The 24,553-nt window shown below is 39.8% G+C and overlaps 2 protein-coding genes across 10 annotated transcripts in view; one reads left to right on the top strand and one right to left on the bottom strand.

Moving 5' to 3' along the window:
• Positions 1–5,220, bottom strand: part of LOC311432695 (uncharacterized protein) — a 22,964-nt gene extending 17,744 nt beyond the window's left edge. For 4 of the 7 annotated variants that reach the window (XR_014690248.1, XM_084511154.1, XM_084511157.1 and 1 more), the window contains exons 1-3: positions 4,912–5,094; positions 1,416–1,484; positions 924–954 (exon numbers count right to left, since the gene is read on the bottom strand). Coding sequence is in view for 6 of the 7 variants with exons in the window: in XM_084511154.1 (XP_084367280.1) it covers positions 924–954; positions 1,416–1,484; positions 4,912–4,962 (151 nt within the window). In the remaining variant the exon portion in view is untranslated. Of the gene's footprint in view, positions 1–923; positions 955–1,415; positions 1,485–4,911 lie in introns of all 7 variants that reach the window. The other 3 variants (XM_084511153.1, XM_084511156.1, XM_084511155.1) reach the window with 3 other exon arrangements.
• MSANTD3 (Myb/SANT DNA binding domain containing 3) lies at positions 3,840–19,422 on the top strand. 3 transcript variants are annotated; one of them, XM_084511160.1, is made up of 4 exons: positions 5,385–5,590; positions 10,360–10,663; positions 10,757–10,805; positions 12,093–19,422. In XM_084511160.1, exons 2-4 carry the CDS (start codon positions 10,391–10,393, stop codon positions 12,500–12,502), a joined length of 732 nt encoding a protein of 243 aa, XP_084367286.1. In that variant the 5' UTR covers positions 5,385–5,590; positions 10,360–10,390; the 3' UTR covers positions 12,503–19,422. The 3 variants fall into 3 exon arrangements, with proteins under 3 accessions (XP_084367285.1, XP_084367284.1, XP_084367286.1); XM_084511159.1 differs by lacking the exon at positions 5,385–5,590 and adding an exon at positions 3,840–4,637 and having other exon boundaries at positions 10,360–10,805; XM_084511158.1 differs by having other exon boundaries at positions 5,383–5,590; positions 10,360–10,805.
• Positions 19,423–24,553: the final 5,131 nt, after the last annotated feature.

The following is a 24,553-nucleotide window of genomic DNA, read 5'->3' as shown; positions in this document are numbered from 1 at the left end:
ATGTGATCTGTCATCAAAGAACCAGGAGAAGGAGAGAGATCTATACCAAGATGTGACTGGGGGAGGGGAAGTGGAATGCCAATGCATGCAAAGGAAACAAGTTGTCATGAAAAGAAAACTACAAAGACTAAGAATATAAATCATATTCTGGTCTCTAGAAATTTTTTAGTGTCCAATCAATCCGGGAAAAGGGAGTAGGACAGAAGAGAAAAAAAGACGTGTTGACCAATTCACCTCTAAACATTTCAGGGCATCTATGCTGATAAATATCTAATTGCTTAAATTTGCTTCAAAGGCTGTACAAAATATCCCAGACAGGGTAGGTGCAATGACAACGCGCACTTGGGCCACAACTTTCAAACTAAATCCCAGGAGAAGTGCACTGTGCAAACCTGTATCACTGTACAAACCTGTAAATACATTTTGGTGCATCATAAAACATAAGCAGGAAAAGTTATAGTTAGACCCTCGTGACCCTCATTCCTAGTGGAGCTAGACGAGTTCATAAAAAGTTTTAATGATAAATTAAACCTACTAGAAGTATTTGGCTTCAGCTAGACATCAAGATATTTTTAATGAGATCTTTAAAACAGCAAATATGAAGCATGTACAGAGCACTTACATTTAGGAAGTGTATTTTTAAAAATATATATAATTTCAATCTTGAATGTCTTTGAGGTTTCTCAAATTTTTAAATGTAGGCAATCGTTAGTATTGTAGCTAGTGCATTTTAATAAACTTTGCTCACATTAATTTTTCACTGTAGGATTATACAGTTATATCACTAAAGAACACAGGCCAGGTCTTTAAGCACAAATCTTGAGAAAGATTTGGTTTTTGTTGTTTCATAAACACTTGAATTAGGGAAGGGAGAAAAGTGCTCTTATAATATAGAATAGGACCTAAAAAAATCTTGCACTTACCAATACCATGAGCTTTCAGTGCTTCTTCAACCTAAGTTAGTGAATTATCAACAAGCAATGAAGAAAAACAGTCACTTAAGGTTCAAAAGATAGCAATGTAAAAGTATCTTTGTTTATAAAATGAGTTAGATTAACACTAACACCTTAGATTACCTCAAAAAAATTACATTATACTCAAAAATATATTTTCCCTAGGTAGTCTATCATTTAAATAATTCCATTCTGCATTTATTGTCAGTCCTGCATTCTGATGTATTCTCTGTCTCTACTAATCCAGAATACAAGACAAGACACAAAGTTTTATCCATCTTTTCTGATGGTACCAATGTATAAAAATAATTCCACTTTACTGCAGTAAACAAAATAGTGAAGCAACAAAACAAGTTAAATATCTGAACTCACACACTCTAAAAAAGATATTTCAACCCCCTGTTCTATTGCTAAATCAATCTATAAAATCTGACAAAAGGTGCACTCAGAAACTGATCTTACCGTCTTATGCTTGAATCCGAGGAAGTGAGTCTGCAAGTTTAATGCAGAAGCACACCAGATTTTGCAAATCTAGGTTAAAGAGAAGAAGCATTTCTGGCATTGCACATAAACCAACAGAAAAAGAATACAACTGCTATCAAAACAAATCACAACTGCTATCAAAAAGTCAGTGTAGGCAAGTTCTATAAAAGTATTATTTCTAAGACAAACCTAAGAACTTCGCTAGTCCTCAACTAGAACTTTCCTTCACGAGGTCCTACAACCACCAAATAGCCATGTGATGAAAAGGAATCTCCACGTTGCATAAAAGTTTCAGATGTCACCAGAATCCCACTGCTATCTCATGGCACATTTTTGCGTGGATAAGCCAAGACAGATCCAAGATCTTCCTCACACCCTATCAGCTATGTCTGACCCAGAGGCAGTGCATACCTGTCACAAGCCAATACATGTGTCCAAAGCCAGTTTTTCTCAGAGCAGCACCCAAACTAACAGATTTGTGCTCTGATCTGCTTGGGGCCTGTCTTACTCATATGCATATCAAGTGTTTTGGTCATAGCTGGTTTATTTCCAAATATTTCCGACTCATATAAAAAAACATCTTTAAAAACAACAGCAATAAATCTGAGAAACAGATACATTAGGATTTTAATTTTTTCCTAATGAGGAGCTGCAGTTTAATTTTCCACTTCAAAAGAATGCCTTTATCTAGAAACATAATATTATTTCAATTAAATTAAAATTACTAATTATTTAATAAAATTATTGCCTGTCTTGACACAACAAAGCCAAACGTACAAAAGACAGCAAAACAATTTGATGCCAGTGCTATACAAGGAGAGAGGAAAAAAAAAAAAAAAGGTAAAATAATAACAACAACAAAATAAAATGAGTTGGTAGGAATCTTCATGCCTACCCAGAAAACCCACCTGAAGGACCCTAAGAACACAAGGTGTTGTAATGTATCTTCCTATCTTCTCCACCAGAGCAGCAGCAAATATAAGCCTCAGAGCAAGAAGACGAGCTCAAGATTCTTAAATCCTATCAGAAGATTTCAATGCACCTGCTGCACCTACACCTCTATCTTCCTAACACCTGGGTTGCCATATTCCTATGCTTCCTTGCATTCCTGCTCCCTGAATCCTTTTGAAAGGGTAGCTTTCTCTTCTTGATGTCCATTGAATGTGTAAATGATTCAAGACAAAAACAAACTTGACTGATTTACGCATATACAGAGAAGATAACAGTATCCCCAACATTTATTTTTAGAAGTGACCACAGTAACTTCTTGTATGTGCTTTAAAAAATTTTAAATAAGCATAACTAGAGTATGGTAAAGGTACAAAGGCAGAAAGATTTCCTGTCCTGTTCAAAAACGTTTACAATGAAAGTGTTTCATCCTCCTACCATACCCTAGCCATGCATTTCTGTGCCAGATATTCTTTTGTCATGCCTCGGAACACAAACTAAAACCCCACAAGCCATCCCATGCCCTTCCACTATGGGATCAACCTCCAAGAGTCTCATCTACCCTGACAAAGGACTAGAGTTCTCAGTCTCTCACAGCTGGTTTCCAGTGCCCTGGCACTCCCATTCACCAGAGTCAATGCCACAAAGATGCAGAACCTGCTGAGATGCAGGAACTGGTGCATCTCCCCCTGTGTTCGCTAAGAACTTAAAATTGTCCCAGCACTGCTGTCTACCTGCCACAACCCTAAACACCAGGCCCACAGCTGGTCTGGCCAGAGATTTATGGGCAGGTGAACCTATGAGGTCCTGCAACCCTGTGCAGGACAGTGGTGTAAAACAGCTGAAGGCAGCAGGAAGTTTCTCCCAGGAGGAAAATGGGCTCTCAGGGAGGTGGATCAGTGCTTAAAAGAAAACCATGTAAAAGCAGAGGCTCTAGGATACAAGATAGCACCACTGCTCTTCTCTCTCATGTCATGTTTATATACTAAAGAGCTACTGAAGCCAGAAATAGAGCATGGAGTCCAGCAGTAGCCAGACAGCTGACCACAGAGTCCAAACCCAAATGACCACTCTAATACTCATTCTGTATGCTAATCTCTGTGTTTTGGTAACACCATGTATTAGCAATCTGTAAAATGAGAAATCTCCATGAAAAACCAAGCAAGCAAGCAAGCAAACAAAAACCATAACCATGGAAACACACAAACTTTTTTTCATTCTTGTTTTCTATCCAATTAGAAATAAAGAAAATGTTTTGCTTTGTTTCTTTTCATTTGAGCCTCTAATGGACTGCAAGAAAGAAGTTTTATTACTCAACATACACTTTAGTATTCATGCCCCTGCTCAGACAAAGATACTTAGCAGGTGTATTGGCAAGATTGTTTCAAGCAGACCAGTGCCCTGGGTAAACTAAGGGAAAGAAATAACATTTTGTAAATAACCTAAACATTTTTACCTATAAAGATCTATTTTTGGAAGGGAACTCCCAGCACAGCTTCTTGAACATTATCAAATTATCAACAATAGCAATAACCTACCTAAAACTAAGAGACTATTCTCATGTTAACGTGTTGTGTATTTGCACAAGATGTAATAGCAAAACTTTACAGTTAGTAAAAGTTATTATTTTCACAATCGGTAAACTTCAGAACCCTAACTATCTGAACTGCAGATACTTTTTGTTGAGGTTTCAGAAAAAATTATAGAGCAATTACTAAACTTGTAAGTTTATAAGGATCTCACAAAATCAACAATAGGGAAAGTACATTAAAAAAGATTAGAGAACACATAGGCAGGAATATTGTACAATAAAGGTTACTAAGCAAAGCTGATCCAAGTTAAAAATGTAAATATGCTAAAACTGAGCTGAAGATGGGCAAACCATCAACCCAACACTGTCACAAGCCAACTTGAACATAGCTCCTGCTTCGTCTGGTGTTCAGCAAGAAGTAGAACCAGTACAATCACCAAAACTGCCCACGTTTGATTTGAATGCAACACGACGATGCATTCACATCAAGATGCCATTACTTCCCTTCAGCTTCCTCAGCATAATGCTCTGCATCACGAAGCTGAACGAAGCCGGATAACAGGGAGCCAGCAGCAAAACTGAAAGAGGAAGGCTAAGAGGGGAGGAAGAGCTGGAAAAGACCTTCTCCTCATGGATTAATTTGCTATACAACCAAGAAAGACGACTGGGAAAGATGACTTTTGGTCTGAGGAAGCCCCAAGCTGGCAGCAGGTCAAACGCAGGTAAGAAGGAGGCTGCAATGCAAGGCTGCTTTAAAAACCACGTCAGCTGTAAACAACTGCTGTCCTGTACAAATTCTCTCTGTGTGGTGAATGTCAGGCTGTTATTCTGTACTAATAACCGGAATAACTTCTTTTTGAAAAGGTGAGGGAAACGTATCAGGCCAAAAACATGGTCAGGGATTCCCCAGAAGGAAAAAAAACACCGGTTAGGCTGAAGATACAGAGTTCAAACTCGGTTCAGTTCAATTTCACGTTAGTTACGAGCAATACTCACGTTGCAGTAGAAGGGGTTTACCTGCTTCTTGATCTCAGCTTCGGGGTCCATGGCTGCGCTTGAGATGATACAGCAACCCTAGGGCAAGTACCGAAATAAAAAATATTATTATTTTAGAGTCGGGAAATCGCCCAGGTCCCCAGGAAACAGGCAGGGAACCCCTGGAGCTTCCCTCGGGCAGCACTGCACGGCCGGCAGCAAGACAAAGCCGGCGGCCGCCGATCTCACCCCCGGCCCCGGGGCTGCGCCGCCCGCCTCAGGGCCGCCACATGGCGGCCGCTCCCCGCCGCCACAGCGGGGGGACAGCGGGGAAGGTGGCGGCGGTGGCAGGGCCCTGGCGGCACGGAGAGCCCCCGGACCGCCGCTGGGAGCGCTGTGGGAGGCAGAGCCCGAGCTGGAGCCGTGAGGAGACGAGGGAGGGACGGAGGGAGGGAGGGAGGTGGTGGCGCTTTGTTGCCAGCCCGCAGCCGAGGGGTGGGCTCGTCCCCGGCAACGCCGCCCTGGTTGTGGGGCCGGGCACGGCGGGTCTCCCTCCTTCTTTCCTTCCCTCCCTCCTCCTTCCCTGCTCGCCTCCCTCCCTCAGATGTTCCTCAACCCGCATGTCCGCCCTGGGTGGAGCGTCCTTCTTTGTCGAGCCAGGAGCTCCGGCACCAGGGGAGCGAGCGAGGAGATCCTAAAGGCAAGCGCCGCTCGGGGGGCGGCAAGCCCAGGGGTTGGGGGGGGGGGGTCCTGCCTCTGCCTCTTTTTGGGGAATCGCAGGGGGATTTGGGGCGGTCCGTGGGAATAGCAACCTGCAGCCCTCACCTTTCTGTGCCACGGAGCGGTTCGGGTGGCCTCCATAGGCGCCGGGGCGACCCGTGTAAAATAGCCTTACGGAATGCCAGGATCAGCCCGTCTGTGCCTGTGCAATGTGACATGCATTGAAAAAAAATATAAAAAATGCATTGCATGTAGTTAACATGCACCAGAAGAAATCCAGGCAAAACCCTGTGAATTGTAACTAAGAGCTGGTTTTCTTCATTTGCTGGACAGTCCGTGATAATTGCGAATTTGCATTGCAACAGATAAAAAGCACTCCACTGCATTTTTTAAATTATTTTTTATTTTATTTTTTTTTTTTTTAACCGATTGCATGTGACACGTTCTCCTTGCAGGTCTCATTCATGTTTGTAATGTGCGTCTAATCCCCTAGTGATTGCCCATCTCAAGGTAGGCAGGGTCAGGCCTGGAGCAGCCCGATGGAAGGATGCTCTGCGAGGAAAACCTAACGCTTGAGGAAGAAGGAGGCTGTTTGCTGCTGCTTCTCCCATTCTCCACATGAAACATAAACCTGTTGTTGTGCCGGGATTTGGTCGTTGCGTTCCCATGTCTTTCTTTCACCCCCAGACACTTGTCTTTTCATCCAGACACTGAATGAAAAGGACAGCGTTTATGACTGGCTACCAGTGCTGTAAATCGCTGATTACGCTTCATGCTTCATCTGTAATTTAAGTTGGATAAATACATTTACTTTTTTTGTTTAAGTCCTTAACTATTTCTGATAGCAATCCTGTTAGCATTGGCGAATGAATCGCATTTTCACACCGTAAGTGACTACAGTTTGCTAGCAAACTGTTATCTTTGTTTTTCATTAGAGTAACCTCCACATTTGGGTTAAGGCTTCCATCATAATTTTCTCCTTGCATTTATCATGCCTAAAGAAATATTTCAGGGTCTGAACATGCTCCCATGTGCCAATGTGAAGTGATTTTCTTTTTCAAAATGTGTTTTGTAACCGGTTGGAGTTTGAGTGTGTGTTTAGATGTGTGCAAGCAAAATAATACACATTTACATACTTCTGAACATATGTACATTGCTTCACTTGTGTATTTGTTTTCCAAGATATTCTTCCAGCAGAGCACAGTCCATCCTTTATAGTCTTCAAGAGAAGAACGCCACATAGTGTTTCAAAGTGTCAGGAATTGGGAGATATTTTTGTTATTTTTAAAGTGATAGAGGTTTGTGTGAGAGAGGTACTTAGGACACTGATTTGTTTTAAAGCAAGTTATGAGTGGAGCTGTGCCAAAGAAGATAATTAGGGTAAAGTGATTCCTTACTGCATAGGACAGTCTAACAGCCTGAGCACCTGTAAGAGTATGAGAAGCTTTCTGTTCTTTGTTTCTTTGAATTTACAGTGCAGCTGTCCTCATGTGCAGTCACATTCCTAAATCACATTCCCAAATCAATCCTGGTTTTTTGCGCAAGCTATATGCAATAAACTGCTTCCATTTCAACACAGATTCTTATGTGCTAAATTTTATCCTGGGCATACATCTTGGAAGGATCTTTCAGCCTCGAAATGGAAATTATTTCACTTTGTGAGAGTCCTTTCTTGTATTCCAGTGAGGAGCCAGTGGGCTGTCAAAAGGTGATTGATATCCATAAAGAAAAGGGTGAATACAAATGCACGGTAGTATTTTGCTGCAAATATTTTGCTGTAAATTTTCTGGCATCTCAGAGTGCTTTCAACTTACCTTATTGAAAATGGGCTTTCATATAATGAAGTAAGCAGGCTGAGTGTGTAACAGCTTGAAAAGAAGCTTCAAGAATTTTCAATTTTTCCCTCTGTATTAAGGGCATTAAACTGCTTTCAGCAATTCTTGAGGTCTTTTATGCATCCTAATCATAATCCTAGCTTTGTCATGGAAAGGACACCAGTGCAGTGTGCATGTCTAGGAAAAGTAGGTAGGAATGTGTATGGGGGAGGGAAAGGCATTAGTCTTGTATTTTTCTCAGAGTAGAACCTATGTTTCCACTCTTAAACGTACACCATCTGAGCTTATGACTCAGGAATCTCAGATCCTATCACAGTAAAAATAATATCAATGAGTGATAATGGGGTTTTAGGGGTTTGCTGTGGCAGCAACCAGGAAAGATGAGCTTTTATCCTAATATATAGGGTTTTAATATATATGAAGTTACATTTGGAAATATTTAAATGTTTACTGATATCAGTTGATCTCTGACAGTCTTTGTAGCCAAATATTTAGCACCTTTATTTAGCACCTGGAATCTAGAAGTCCAGGTATTATTAAGTTTAATATTTTGAACTTAAGTCTCCAAAGTTCCTGAAAATCCATTGTTCTGCTAATTAAAGCGATTTTCAACACATAAATATCACTATTTTTAGTCTGAGTTTCTCTCACTTTTTCAAAGCTAGAAGTAAGATTTACATGCCTCAGTGGAAGACCCATGAAACCTCTGATCCTGGCTCTTTGGGGTCATCAGCTATTGGATCTTAAGACTTGCCGGAGGGATTGCTTTCTGTTCTGCCTCTCAGTGAAACAAAGGCTAAGACAGATTGAAACATCAATATTTAGTCCCAAGAATTTCACTGAAGCAGCTGTCCAAAGCAGCTCAATGGTTTGGAATGGTACAGTAAGTACCTAAGTAAAATCAATTAGCAGATAGAGTCCATTTCATTATAGGTCTTTTTTACTCTACGGGTTTTGAGAGCTGTTTCATGGAGCCAAGTTCCCAGTTTGCATTATTTTTATTTTAGATTGCTCATTTCTTGACTTGTCGGTTTATTTATTATTTTATTTAAGGAACTTCTGCAGCAGATGTCCTCTTCTGTGTATCAGACCTAGGCGTTATAATAATGATTGGTATGTGATACTTCAAACATTGTTTACACGCACATAGTTTGTACTCTGAGATTATAGGTGCTTGAGAATTCCTGCTCACCAACACATGCAGTGCCTAAGTTTTCACAGAGACTGATAAATAACTTGGTAGAGTGTGAAGGAGGAAACACTGGATCTGGGAACCGTCTTCCTTACACCCAGACCTCATCCTTCTTCCACCCCAGAACAAGCTGATCTGTGAGCAGCAGAACTAACAAAGCCTGGTTCCCTACGGATCCATGCCCTTTGTCCACTAAATCCTGTCTGCTCCAAAAGCTCCAGCTCTCCCATGACACCAGCGTTTCTGAAGAGAGCGCAGAACTGGGACTAGCCAGGATCTGTGCAGGTTCCAAGTGTCCAGTCGGTGTGCACTTAAGCACTGAGATAAATAAAGCACAGAACTGGGTGCTCATTGCTTCTTTTACAATAGTGATACAAATTAGCTGCTGCAAGTGACTTAGCTATATTTAACTGTATGTTGTAGTTTCTTAGACTATTACTATTTTCTATTCACTTTATTTCAGCTTTGCTATTCTGTGCTTTCTTCAACAGCCTACTATGTCCCTCAGATCCTCTTGTTTTTCTGGGTTTTATCGTATGGATTATAATGACCTTTATCATGTGTTACTTGAGAATATTCCTGTTCTCATGTGAGAGATGGTTTTGATATTAACTCATTTCGATATTAATTTGTCTCTTCGCTTTCTTTGTGAGTATAAATAGTTGCCTTCACTGGAAGAGGCGAGAATAACTGTAAGTATTTAGACATTTCGAGGACAAGGATGGCACAAAGAGAATGCTAGTGCAGTGGAGTTAAGAAAAAAAATATTTGGACTGAAAAATAGGAAATCTGACTGTGACATCTACTGAATCCTCAGGTAGCATTATGAAAGAAGTAGTAGAAACGGTAGGCAAAATACTAGAAAAATCATTCGGGGAAAGAGTTCTAGACTGTTAGGAACATGAACCAATGATGTCTGTCCCTGAGTTTTATGATTAAAACCAGAAGTAATGTGAGCTAAGACAGTAACACTTCTCCTTTTTGTACATAATTATTCAGAAGTTTCTGCCCAACGCTTGAAAGTAATTGGGGCTGCACAGTTAGAGAGGGAGTGAGATCCTGCTCAGGATCCTTCTCACTGCTGGATGTCCGTCCAGAAGGGCTGAGCATGGGGGAGAGCCAAACTATCATAAGTCTTTAAAAAGAGATCTTTTTAATATAATTTCTTATAGAACTTTGAAGTAAAACAGAAAGGATATAAGGGAGAAATCAGTTATACCTATCCAACAGGGACAGAAGAGGGTCTTTTGTGTACCCACGGGAAGACAAACCTGCTGAAGACAACTTTAGATTTAAATCAGAAGTGATCAAGGGCTGGATTTCAGAACTTGTTCCACGGTTCAGGGCTTTGACAACTCTCTGAGTGTTAATGAGTAGAAAAACAAGGTGTTAAAAAACAAGTTACTAAGTAAATTGAACACCAAATATTTTCTAACAAGACAAAATATAACAAAGGCAGGAAGCATCTTCTCATTAACATATACTTCTTATGGAACTGTGTAGCCACTAAAGTAGCAATAGAAACCAGCGTATGATTATGCTATCTAACCTGAATGCTTTGTTATTTACTGTAGAAGTATGCCTAAGCTTTTCTAGATAAGGAAGTGTTTTGCAATCAGAAGTTATATTTAGGAGTTGTTTGCTGAAACACAATTACTTGATAATGTAACCAGTTCTAATATGTATTATTTTTTCTCTTTGTTTTCAACATTGTTTTCATAGGATTTTTGGCTTCCTGGAGAAAAAGTAGAAAATGCAAAACGAAATAATAAAGCCTGCTAAATACTTCTCAGAAGTGGAGAAGAGTGTGCTGCTTGCACTGGTTGAAAAGTACAAATATGTACTTGAGTGTAAAAAAAGTGATGCAAGAACTATTGCCCTGAAACAACGCACCTGGCAAGCTCTAGCTCACGAATATAATTCGCAGCCCAGTGTATCACTGCGAGACTTCAAACAGCTAAAGAAATGCTGGGAGAATATCAAGGCACGGACAAAAAAGATAATGGCACATGAAAGACGGGAGAAGGTAAAAAGAAGTATTAGTCCACTTATAAATACTCACATCATAGGGAAGGAGAAGATTGCCAGCATAATGCCTGAGCAAATGTACTTTTTGCAGAGCCCACCAGAAGAAGATTCGGAATATCACCCCGATGCTTCTAGTCAAGGTATAAATGTTGTTGTGATGATGCATGTAGCTTTCTTTTGTCTGTGGTTTTGCCAGTGATTCTTTTTCAGCAATCTAAATCTATCCACTTAGCTGTGACTGCTGGTTACAGAAAAGTAATTTCAGAGCTGTGATATTACAAGACTCTGTCTATTTCCCTAGGCCCCCAAGAGTTAAACTGAGATCTTAGTCAATTTTTTGTTGTTATCTAAATCAGTTTTTGACATATCTTCTGATTTGGAACGAGCATCACAGCAGGCATCACACTGGCTTTACAGAGAACAGAAGGGTCCCAAGGATATTTTGATCCTCTGTAAAGTGTCATTTTGTTGGGAAAAGGTCTGAGCAATAAAAACAAAACAATCCACCAGCAGCAAATTGATAGACAACTATCTGCTGCAAGAGTTCCCTGCAGGTCTTCCCTCCTTTGTGTTCAAGAAGGACTAAAAAGAGTACAGTCATATTTCACACTGCAGTCCACATTGGAGTATGGCATTTTTGAAAAAAAAATGAGTACTATATTCTGCTTAGTTTGGCAAGCATACACTGAAAGAATAGTACAAGAGTATAAGGGAGAATACCTACAGTCCTTTCTTGGAGAATGACCACATAAAACTTTTCTTGCTAAGAAGACAAAAGTAATTGCATTGTTAGATAACATTCTTACATTTTCTCTTTCATGATTGTGTTTACCATAAGTAAAGACAATAAATTGCAGTGGTTGCTATTATATTCCATGACTAGTTTCTTTTATTTCAGTAGAACAAGTAGAATGTTGTTGAAATTAGAATAATATAATTGTTTTCCAGAAAATATACAACATTGTTTATGGTATATGCAGTAATGATGAGGAAGGAGTAAGTAGTAGCTTTCCCCATATTTCCACAGTCTGTTGGTGTTATTGTAGATGCGACTCTTTACCTGACACTCAGACCTTTCAGGAAATGATTGCAGGTCACATACAGATTTGGCTTAAACATCTGCATTAAGGTTCAGCTCCAGGCTCAGCCACCTAACTTTAGGTGCCCACTTAAAAATGTCAACACTTGTTTTAGTGTACTGAGCTCCCATTGCGGCCTGGAGGGCTATCAGCAAAGCCCAGAATGGTTCAGTTCAGATCATTGTGCCCGCAGTACTCTATAATAGAACAGCGTCATGTAGTGGCTGCTCAATTCTGGTACAGAAGGATAAGGTTTAGATGTATACACCTCTAGATATTATCACAAGTTTGTGTTTCTTGAGGGAGAAGAGGGGTATACTACAATACTTTTTCTTTTCTGTTTTACAGAGTCATTTGTCATCTCAAGTAGAGAACTTTGTGAGGAAGAGAAGGAGCTGGTACATTTCCCAGTGTGTGAAGGTACCTCCCAACCTGAGCCTTCGTGTTCTGATGTCAGAATAGCAGCGGATAAGAACTACAGAAGTAAAGCGTCTCAGGAAAGTGCTCTGAAAAAGATGCACGAGGAGGAGCATCATCAGCAAATGTCAATTTTGCAACTGCAGTTAATCCAAATGAATGAAGTTCATGTGGCAAAAATACAGCAAATAGAAAGAGAGTGTGAGATGGCCGAAGAGGAACACAGGATAAAAATGGAAGTGCTAAATAAAAAGAAAATGTATTGGGAGAGAAAACTGCAGACCATCACAAAAGAGTGGCCTGTATCATCCTTTAACAGACCCTTTCCTAATTCACCATAGAGCATAAAGTGGCAGAGTCAGTCTGACTGAGCACATTTCTAAGTAATGCGCACTGGAAAGAGGGTGTTTTAATGTGAATGTACAGTGACAGGATAGGTGCCCAGCTGATAGGGAACACACTTTGATGCTGAACATTTAGGGAAACACTGGTAGAGTCTGCCAAGGGCAGAACAGTACTGTTCATTTGTAGGTAATCCTGACTTTTGTGACTTTCAGACATACGCAGTGTTCTAAAATGTGACCATATTTTCTTCTCTCAGAATACCCTAATATCCTTTGAAATTTAAGGTGTTCCAGGTCTTCTTTCATTGGGTATTCTTGAAAAAATGTAACAGCTTTAAACATCAGGTTATAGTGTTTATTTTGGTTTCCAGCTCTTCGTATCTACCATTTCTTAAATAAAAGCAAAGGTTGCTCTCAGCTATTGAGAGAAAAAGTGGCTGACAGATGTTATGCTGGAGCTCAGAAAAACAAAACAAAGCAAACTTTTAGCCTCTGGTTAATGTAGTCCGCAACCTACTCTTCATAGAAGATGTGAAAGTGAAGGAAGTAGCAAAAGCAACACTGTAGGAATTGAGCACTTTGCTTGGGATTTTCTACCTGGCTGGCTGATTGAGAGAATGGCTGTGGGGTGGCCCTCGTGTTCTTTGAGCCTTTACTCTTACGAAGTTGTAGAGAAGGTGACTTCTTCCTCAGAAGCCCCTGTGCTTGTCCTCTCTTTTCCAGGCTTGTCTTGTATTCAAGTAGAATACCGAAATAGGAGGGACGCGTGCTGCTGCTGCTGCTGTGTGCCCAGCATGTGGAATTGTTCTAAGGGGAAGAGCTTTTTAACAATTCATAAAGCTCTTAAAATGTAGCAAGTCGTCTAGTCCATTGGCAAAGTTTCCCTCTGTCTCCCCATGCAAGACTTAGCAGCTAACTGGAGTATTTCAGCCTTGCTAGAAAGAAGGCTAAGACTTGCCTTCTTAGCTTTGGGTGGTAAGCGAGGGGATCATTCCTGTCTTGGAGTTCTGTTTTATTCTGTCCTATGTGTTAAGGTGGTGTATTTCTTTGCTTTGCTGTCAGTGAGAGGTGACAGACATGATTTGTATGAAAGCATTCTTATGAAGGCCCCACAGTTTGGGGGCCCAGAATAGTCAATGGTAGGAAAGCACAACTAAGGATAATCCTTCCTCAGGCAATCGTTTGTTCTAGTGGGGCAAGGGTTAAGAAAATGTGAAATACAGAACTCCATAAAGATTCGTAAGATCTTCTGATGCGTGAAAAGCTGTTTTGTAGGAAGCTGTACGGCCAACATTTGAAGCAGTGAAAAAAATGAAGAAAAGCATATATTTTCAATGAAAATCCCAAATATCCTGTTATTCAGTAACATATTTTTAGGTCACGATTAATAAGGTCACATCTAAACAAGAGAGCAACATATTTAAATTAGGGTATGGCACAAAACATGCTGTTCTTCCCAGTTTCTTCCCTGGATATTCTTTCTGGTGCAATTTGTTTCGGGTTTGGTTTTTGGCAGTTGGTCTTGCTAGTTTTTTTTTGTTATTATTATTTTCCCTTTGAACTCCTTTCCCTGCTGGTGATTCATCTTTGCAAGCACTGCCATTATCAACCACAATGCTCACAGTGGTTAACGCTGCGGTACATGCACTGCTCCCTTCAACGTGCTAACACCAGCAAATGCAAAGGGAGTGATTTATTGCAACTTATTTTATATTACGGAGGGAAAAAAAAAAGGCTATTTTTGCAGAGTTGCTGCAGGATCATAGAGCAGGTCATGTATGAAATCTGAAGACAAATCTTTTTGACAGGAGACTCAGTTTTCTTATAAATTGCTTTATGAAGGAAGCAGAGGACTCCCAAAGGAAGATATAATTATGGCCCCTCCTTTTTTTTTTTTTGTCTGCTGCATGGAAACAATATTGGAAGGTAGGACAATGATGCACAGTAAGGGTAGAGGCAAAAGAAAGCAGGGAACAGGAGTGAGGACCTTTTTGTTCTGAGGTTGCCTTCTGTGTTCTGGAAGGTGAGTCATTACTTGAGTGGTTATGACAACTGTTTAGGCACCATCCAGAAAAGAGATATGAAAGATATTTCTCTTAGCCAGTGACAGAGTTCTTTCCACACTGCTCCAAAGTGAAAATAATTCAAAACTCTGTCATTAAAACTAAGTGTGCTAGGGTGCCAAGAGGTGACCAGTGGAGACAATTTCAGCAATGTGAAGAGAGCAAGAATGGAGGGACAATCCAGGTCTAGATAGCCTTGTGGTGAGGTATGAATAGTCCAGGGAGAATCAATGATGTTTGAGATAAGGGTGGTGGTTTTGACTCCTGAAAGCTATAACATTACTCATGAAAGATTGTCTTATTTTTGTATTAAAAGAAAAAGTCATTTAAAGTATGCATGTTTTGGACTGTACTAAGTGGGCAATGTCTTTATTTTGGTACACATACCTATTCTGAACCCAAAAGTTACAGCTCTTAGGCTGATCAATAGAACCTTTTAATTCAGCTTCTACTTCAAAGAAAGAAAATCATGGGAGAAAAAATAAAAAGAACCAAGATGAAGATCCAAAAGAAAGAACACACACAGAGGAAGAATGGGCATGTCACACCTAACTCAAATGATCCAAGATGCTGTTGTGGTGGGCTTACGGAAGACCCAGGTTTTTGCTTTCCCATCTGTGGTTGACTGTTGGCTGCTGTAAGGTTGGTTGATAGAAAAATGTCAAAGATCAACATGATGAAGTAATGTGTCTCCTTGCCAGGCTTTCACTTCTCTACCTAATGGCTTTATAACGTGATTGCTGTGATGGAGTTTAAATGACATGAGAAATGTGGGGTTTTGTTTGCTTGTTTGTTTTCAGTTCCTCTGGTTTTAGGTTTAGTCTTTTCTTTTGTCCAACTTTCTTAGTTGTAGTATTGCCATCCCAGAAAATGTCAATTTGTTCCTCTGACTTTTTTTTAGGTTACATCATTCAGATACTTTTCATATCATTGTGTTTTCCTGTTAAACATCTGGCCAAACTAAATAGGCATTTTCCCAACTTTTTTCAAATATAAACTACAGCTAAAATACCTATTCTCTGGATTTGTTACAAAGTTGTTGGCAAGAATGAAATTAAAAGGCACTGGGCCAAACGCTCCCTGTTTAATTCCGTAAGAAAAAACACACCAGGCAGATACGGATACTTCTTGGACTCTGTTCTTAGGAAGACACTAGAGCTGTCTCTCCTTGGAGATCACCTAACTTACCTGATATAAATCATCTTTATTTGATAAGTTTTTCCTTTGCATTTCTTCCCTACATCTGCTCCCCCTTTTATTATTATTATTTTTTTTTACTACCAATATGTGCAGGAGATTTCATCCAGAGTTATTCACTATGCTCTTTTCCATCTCTTGGCCAGGCTGCCTGTATCACATCTTGGTTGCTCCTCACAGGCATCTTCCACATCCACATAATTTATGGTCACTTAGCCTTTTCTGCACATCTGCCCACATGGTTCTGCATTTTGGGCATAGGCTAGGAAACACAAAAGAGGATTTTGGAAAGGGGTTAGTGTAGAGAAAGGCCTGTATAGGGAGAAGCACTTTCTCCCTCCCAGCTCTGTGTAATTCTAGGGGGACAGTCTGTGACTACAAAGTCATGAGGATCAGAGGTAATGCAGGATGCTCAAGCTGTGTAGTTGGTACTTATCCTTCATAAATCCTTGGGGTTCATTTAGGTTTGGGGTTTCTGGTAACAAAGTTCCTTCTTGCTAGGTAGCTGAAGAGTCTCTGAAAGATTTTCAGAGCCTCCCCTCAAGGCTCTTGACCTTGACAAAGAAGTAATCCCTCCTGCAGCCCATGGTCGTACTTCCTTCAGGGCCCAAGCTGCTCTACCTTTTTACCTTTAAAGAGGAGCTGTTTACCACAGATCCTCTCCGTGACACTTCTCCCTACACAGTAGAGATGTCTTTAGCCAGGGTTAATTGTCCAGCCCTCCTGGGCCATTGCTCAGAGAAGATGTCCATGCTGGGGGCAGGTGCAGCCGGTGGGGCCCAGCTCAGCACTAGGGCTGAAGCAGGCCTCTTGCGGCCCCATGAGCAGCAAAATGCATCGTGGCCCAGGGCGACCCTTTTCTGAGTTATACCACATCTTGTGCAGCTGAGGATGTAGTCCTGGATTTTGTCTGAAGATCATTTATCTTTGCGTGTTTGCAATACTAAATGTTCACAGTCTCCCAAGACTTTTTTTTTTTTATTATTATTATTTTTTTTTTATTGCTTATAGCTACAGTGGCTTTTACAACGCATCCTCTTCATTCTTCCACACTTACATTTTAATGCTTCCCTTCCTGTTCATGCTGAATTTCTGTAGTCACAGCACCGTATTTGCAGCTGTTTTTCTCATTATAAGGTTGAAGTGAAAAATTCCTACACATTTATATATTGTTACTTTGGGGGTAGGTGTATTACAAGTAAATCTTAAAATAACGTTTTTATTTAAGCAAGTAAAGTCCTGTGATTTCATATTTTGAGCTAGCTTGTTCAAAGCTGTTCTTACATAACTGATACATCTGTGGTTTTTGTTTGTTTGTTTGTTTGTTTTTGTTGGTTTGTTGTTGTTGTTGTCATTTTGTATTGTTTTGTTTTTCATTCTTGGCTGTCTTTTCACAATAATTTTCTATTTCTTCTCAAAGGAGTTAAATGCAAAACTCACATATCATCACTCTTCCTGAACTTCGTCTATATTCAGAAATGTTTCTGTGCAAAGTCAGTACTAACATATACCAAAATTAATACATTTAGGTTAATGAAGTAAACCAAGTAACAAGCTGATGGGATAATGTGCAGAAGAGAAATAGGGAAATAGAGAGAGATGTAATAAAAAGAAAAAGGTTGTTGTCATCTATAAGCATGGGATAATGTATTTTTTACAGTAAAACCAAGCAGTAACCTGTTTCTGGTATCTGAGAATAACTTCTGTGCAGCTGATTTACAAGAGATGTTGCCTCCTAGGGTTTGTTGGTTTTATTTTTTGTTTGTTTGTTTTTTTGTTTTGTTTTGTTTCACGGAATTACACAACTAAGATACGCATATAGAAATGTAGACAGATTTCTGGGCCTAAAACAAAAGCAATGAAACAAAAAACTCCCAGCTGTGGCCCTGAGCATTTCGCTGCTCTGGTGGTGAAAGGATTAAGCATCCCACATAATTAGTCATGTTAATAACACTGAACGAATTAAAAACTTACAAAGGCAATAAATAAAATAAAATTAAAATAAAATAAAATAAATGTTAGTACAGTTTTCAGAGTGAGTCAAAAGTGAAGACAGTTCTTAGCTGTCCTAAGAGATAACACTCATGTATGTCAAACCATTTCCGTGCATGGCCTTCACCTTTCCTGATCACTGTTGCCCTTGAGGATCTGGACACCTCCATCACACCATTGGCAGCTCCAAGTGCCTGACAAGAAAAGTGACCATGTCAAGTAGGAACTCTGCCACGATTATTAGGCATCGCTCCTCAGTAAAGTGAATTTGTACAATTTTTTGAGCCCACGCTATCCAGACACACATGCTATGCACTGAAGAAAAGCATGTGAAATTTGTCCAGCATGTAGCCAGCCAAATGGCATCAGCTATACAATAAGGAAAAGGAAAGGACTGTCTGCCACATGGCTTTGGGTTATAAAACTTTTTTGTTGATGAGGGAGTGTACAGTGTATCTCGCTGGATGGTCAACCTATTTAACAGTGAGAAACTTTTCACAAATCTTTTAACTCACCCTAGTTCAGATTTCCCAACCCATTAAAACAGCCACAAGGGAAAAAATAAAATAAAATAGAATTCAGCAGTCATGATAGCCACAAACAATCTTGCCTCATCAGAAGAGCTGGCTAGAAAAATAAAATAAAATTAAATTAAAATCTACACTATATAAGCACATATATTTAGGGAAAGAACTCTAACAGAAACAGCACAATAGATTTTTAGACAGTCCTTAATTAAATAATGTGTTCTTAAAAAATGTTGATTGAGCTTGTTTTCCCTGTGTTATTCAGTCCAGCTGCAGAATAGTTGTGTGCTTCACTTTCTGACTGATTGTTAGAGCACCTAATTAATCAAATTCGTTTGGCAAGAGAGAAGGAGGTTTGCGTTCAGCACAACCTAAGATTGATTGTATTCCACCAGCCTTCAGATATTTCTTCTCAGATATAAGGGGCTGTTCTTGGACAGTCCTGGGTTGGAAACTGGCATTATATGCCAATTTGGTTGTAGTTTATTATTTATATGGCACTAATGAGGTGACATATAAGCTCCTCATGCTCCGCCTATCATTTGGTCGTGTGTAAAACCCTTCCCTTTCCTTACAATTACACCATGAATTGTACCGAACCACAAGTGGACCAGCTGAATCCCCAGTATGTACTTTGTGCCACAGTGAAATGTGGAGGCAAAATTCTGCTTCTGTTAAGTTTTGGACTTTTGACATTTTGACCTGTTACTCTGACTGACGTTTTGCTTAAAATTGCTTTCTTCTACTAGATACCTTTGTATTCCCACCGAACTGTCCTTCAGCTCAATGAGCCTCTTGGCTTAAGAGCTTCTGAATTCCAAGCCTATTGGCTATACAAAGTCTGAATTGACACACACATGTGATAAATTCTGTTTTTCTGAAAAAGATTTTGTACATACTGTCACATACTGAGACTCCAAATACAAATTTGGAAGACAGTATGATGGATTTGGTATTTAAACCAGCACTAAAATTATGGCAGGCTGGGAGTTATCACTGCTGACCTAATACAGAGGTTCGACCACTGCTTGAACAATGATATCCAATCCAAATACTGCCTTACCTCCAACTTTCCATCTTAAATGAGGTGTAATGAGAAGTACTTGCCAAATAAAGCTACGGTAGTTTCCAAAATGCATTTGTTTTGATTTGGTTTGATTTCAAGTACTGCCTTTACATAAGGGCTCTGAGGCTAGGCCGGGCTTTATGATGCACGCCATTGCTGGCTGATAGCTTAAGAAGGCTTCCCACGTGGATTTGGTCCCATTCCTCTTGAATGCAATCCTGTCTCATGGATGCACGCAGTGGTGATGAGGTGATGCTGATAGGACTGTGGGGAGGGATTCCAGTTCTCAAGTTGCCTGGCACTGAAGTGTGCCTGCATCTTTTCCAATTACCAAATCAGCAGTGGTGGATGGATTTGTATAAAAAATGAGGGTCTTCAGCCAGCAGGACAGTCTTTGCTAAGTGTATCGCTGAGGTGCCTCGTCACACCAACAAGGTGGCAAGTTTAGAGGTATGATCAATAAATGACCATAACAGTACCTGCATCTGTCTCAGACATTTACAACAAATTCTTCTGGGGTAAATCATGCTTTTACTCCTCTCATGGATGATAAATTAATTGCTTGTTTCCATTTCACACTTCCATAGTCCCACTGAAGCCAACAGGTTTCTCTAGGTGTTGTCATGGGTCTGATAGAGAAGTTGAGATCTCAGCTCTCATTCTGGTCCAAACCCCACAGCTACTAGGGCTGCTTGTGCAAACCTGGCACAAAGGCACTGTCAGGGAGCCAGGCTGGAAAAGTCAGGCAGGGAAAAAGCCTGGTTTAGGCTTGAACCCTTCCCCTATACACAATGTGGGTGGCTCAAGCCCCACGGTGCAGCACACTCAAGCCTGCACACCCTCACAACTTAAAAGCCAGCCTGGGTGTAGTAACTGCCGTGGTTTGTTTTACTGATCTGTAAAAGATGGCTTCAGGTGGTAAGCAATTTTCTTTAATTGTTGTGTATTCAAATCCTCCAAATCATGGGATAGGTTACAATTATATCTTGTCAAGTGCTCAACTACCAAGAGCAATAAATTATCACAGATTCAGTCTGACAGATTGAGTTTTCTGTTAGGATTTGGTTAATGGGCGCAGTATATAATTCACACAGGCACACTCACCTCTTCCTTGTAAAATCTTTGCTACTTCATCAAATTAGTTTGCATTCTTAAAAAAAAAAAAAAAAGAAAAAAGAAAAAGAAAAATGCCCACACCTATGCTGTCTATATAAAGCTGAACACACCCCTGATGGGTATATATAATTTCAACAAAATGAACAATAGTTTTAATATTTTTCCAATATTTCATATTTTCAGCCATATGTGTTGTTTTGTTTTTTATTTGTACTTCCCACATTTTTTTTCCCCTGAAGAGTGTAAGGTTAAATAATGAAAGATCTGATCTTCAGGTTCTAGATATGTGAAAGTCCTGGTATTTTAGATCTGTACCTGAGAAGGTTCCCCAGAGTCAGAAGGCGGAGTCCTCATAGCTTTCTTTTTGTGGTTGTGTTTCTGGACTTCCAGTCATAACGTGCACAAGCCATTTTATCACCAACTAGCATCCAGCCACACCAGCATGGATGCAGGGCCTGTTTTTCAGAGGTGCTGACCTGGTGGGGCTCCCACTGTCTTCAGCAGGGGCCTCAAGAGCCCTGGACAAAAGGGGCTCTAATAACCATGGATGGGATTTTCAACTGTGCAGATTAGCTACGTTTTTGGGCCCTACCAAACTCCAGTGAGCACTGGAGCCCCACTTCTCTTGGGTATCTTAAGGAATTTCCAACCTCTGAGACTACAAGCAAAAATGAGCAGAAACACATATACTTTGCTGATCAAGAGCAATCACATAATGGTTTTCTTTAACATTTTTCTGCCTGTGATCTTTGAGTGACTCTTACCGTTATATGAGTAAGAACCTCTCTTTTCCAAAATTTTGTGCAGTTTTGCAGAAGTATTTTTCCCTGAGAGGCAAAAACGTTGTAAAAAATAATTTGCTTCTAGATGCATTGCTGTCTCTCCAGCTATCATTCATCATGCTGGCCAGGTTTGAAGAAGTCTGTCTTTCCAAGGGGAAAAGGTTAGCTTTCACTTTAACTTGGCAATGACTCAGGGCATTATTCAAGGTTGCTGAAAGAGGTTCTTTCTCCAATGTCACATTTTTAATTCTGCAAAGACGTCCCTCATTTTTCATGTATATTCCACCAGCACCTGAATTAATTTGGTCGCAGAGACTGCAAGAATCTTCTGAAAACCAAAGTGCTGATATTTCCATGGGTGTGCAGGGTGCTCAGGATCACTACAGTCCCAATGCAGAGGAACTGAAAATCTGACCTCTACAGTATTGGCAGCACTAGAGCTTGGGGATCTCAAGAAGAAAATTGAATCTAGGTGCTCCTCTTTGTCATTTTTGTATAAGTGGTCAGATTATTAGGAAACCACTCCTTATTTACACTCTGTTGTATTTGTTATGTGACATTAGCTTCTGTTGCATTTTAACAGCATATAAAATCACATTGTATAGTGTTTGTGCTTATAGTTGGTGAGCATCTAAACGAGAACTACCGTTTAAGTCCTGGGCTATTTGTCTTAGGAGACTGGAAAATATATACACTCCTTCTGGTACTAAATATTTTAATGGGGTATTAGATGGTATCCCTTGTGGTCTTTTCCTTTTATTAGCAACAGTTTCTGGGTTTTGCTTTTTAAATTGTACTGAAAATGATACATTATTTCAGCCCCAGCCCTGATTTAGCCAAATGGTTAGCCACAAGGCTAATCTGATTTTTCTAACCTGGTGTCAGCCTCAGCCTTCTCACCCATTTGAAAGTGTTGGTTTAGTATTTTAGTGCCTCAGATACCTCCAAAGCTGTTTCTGCCCTGCATGGAAGTAGCTTCTGGCATTGCACCTTTAAACAGCTATTTTTTGTTGTCATTTTTTAATTGATAAATAAATGGATACGTAACAACCATGTTATAGTTCTCTCTAAGCAGCCCACAGGTAGTGTATCTGCATCCTTAGAAATGTGAGGGATGGGATGTTCATTATCTTTGTAGCTAATTATCAGAGCAAATTCTTTGCTATAGAAACAGCAACTAAAAGGAGACGAAAGTAGGGCTCTAAAATGTAAAATTTCTAATGGTGGGGGATGTGAGAAAGGCAACAACAAGAAACATTGGAAGAGAAGAGCCAGTAATTGTCTAAGTGAGAGGAATCTCCTGTATGTCTGAAACTCACAGAGTAAGTAATAAGGATGAGTAACTGTGCATTTTAGTGCCTTGTTTCTTGTAAACGAATCATAAATTACTAAACATTAATCATTAAGAACTTCTGAGAAAATGTATCTAAATATTGCTAACAGAAACTGTATATTCACAGAAAAGTCAATAAATCCTCAACTATTGTTAAGTATTAATTAGAGGCGATTTTTGGTCTCCATTCTCTCAGAATTGTTTTCGAATAATGTCACTGGATTTACCCATGGCTGTGCTATTTCTGTCCTCAACTAAATTCCGCTCACTTGCATGGAACAGAGAAACTCTTTCTGAGTTACACTCACAAATTCTGTGGGAGAAAGTGCTGTTTGTGAAGCCCTTTGCATACATCCACTACAAAACTTTATATTCTGTTTTGGCAAATATTGATACAGCCATAAGCTCCTCTGAAAGGTTCATCCTGTATGTCTATTGAGTAGCTCACAGCTAGCCAGAGCATAAGCACTAGCACTTATCCTCCGGGCAGCCTTTGCTGGTCACTGATTGGCAATAAAAATAATTGGGGTCCTATTAAGAGTATCTTAACTATTGTCAGTACACGGCTTACAGAAAATCCAGGAAACTAAATTATGCTGTGATGTGTTGAAGAAAGTCTCTCCCTCTCACAAGCAGCACGTTGAACAGCAGAGTTTAAAGAAGTGCAAGATGGAGTGCCTAGAAGTAAACAGAGAGGGAGAACAATGAGGGGATCAGGACAACCTGACCTTTCTCCATGGTTTCCTCGGATTTCCTGTGCAAGCCCATTGAGCTGAAAACTATGTTGGTATGGGAGAAATTCCTGCCGGTGTCTCACCTGCCTGTAGCACACACATACTCTGTGGTATTACAGTGCCTGGGAGAAGTGGGACAGGACAGCAGAGGCAGTTGGATCCATGTACATGCAAACATGCAAAAGCTGTTCTGGGTCATGCCACAGCCCAATCAAATCCAGTATCCAACCTAGAAGAATGGACAGCAAAATATATGCCCAGCAAAAATTATAAACCAAAGCAAGCATTCAATACTTTCATAGAAACGGTATCTCTGTATTTAATAGCTTTCTATGGACTCTGCTTGAATAAAATGTGTCCACTTTGAACCTATGTAAGGTATTACTAACCATGTGTTCCACAGGAGAAATATATTAAGGTGAATACCTACTTTATTTGCTCTAAATCCAGTTCTTGCTGCCCTATCTTTCCATAGAAAGTTGGAAACTCATAGTCCTTAAGATTGGTTTAAATCAGGTATGAATTACCATAGCTCATTCAGTCAGTTTCTCCTCAACCAACAAAAAGTTGTTTGTTTGTTTGTTTTTTTTTAATCAATACAGAAAAGCAACAGCAAATCTCTTCCAGATCAGAAGACAACAAATAGTTTCATGAAATAGAAAAACAAAAAGAGAAAGGGTAGCACAATTGTGTATAAAAATAGGGATGAAATATCATTTTTATACTTTTCAAACTCCCTTCAAAATAAGGTTGCTGCTGATTCTTCTTCTTTACTCATTTTCAATAGGAAATGAGTTTAAAAAGCCCTTGTTCTACATGTAGATGATTGCTTTTGGCCAGCAGGATGCTCCTCAGACTTTAGCATCAAATCATTTTATCTTCCTGAAGTCTTCCAGAATGTGACCACAAAGACAGATTTGTGCACCTAAAGGCTTGTTTAATATATATATATTTTTTCCATCTAAATCTCTATGTCTAGATCTAACTTCCATCTACAACCTTTATTTTACCGCTGCTGATGCCTGAACAGAGGTGGCCAAAGTTGCAGCTGATTATACCATCAAGCTCAGCAGTTTTTCCTTCTGATGGACTCTATAGGATTCAGTGCATTATGCAGTGATCTGGATTTTTTTTATTTTTTTTATTTTTTTCTCAGTTAATTTGAGTGCACCTTGCAAAAGTAAAGCTGTGAATTGAAGGATCTCATATGAGCAATGACTGAGCCCTTTAGCTGCTAA

Source organism: Aythya ferina (assembly GCF_964211825.1).
Source record: "Aythya ferina genome assembly, chromosome: 2".
Lineage (NCBI taxonomy): Eukaryota > Metazoa > Chordata > Aves > Anseriformes > Anatidae > Aythya > Aythya ferina.
This window is presented reverse-complemented; position numbering and strand designations above follow the sequence as displayed.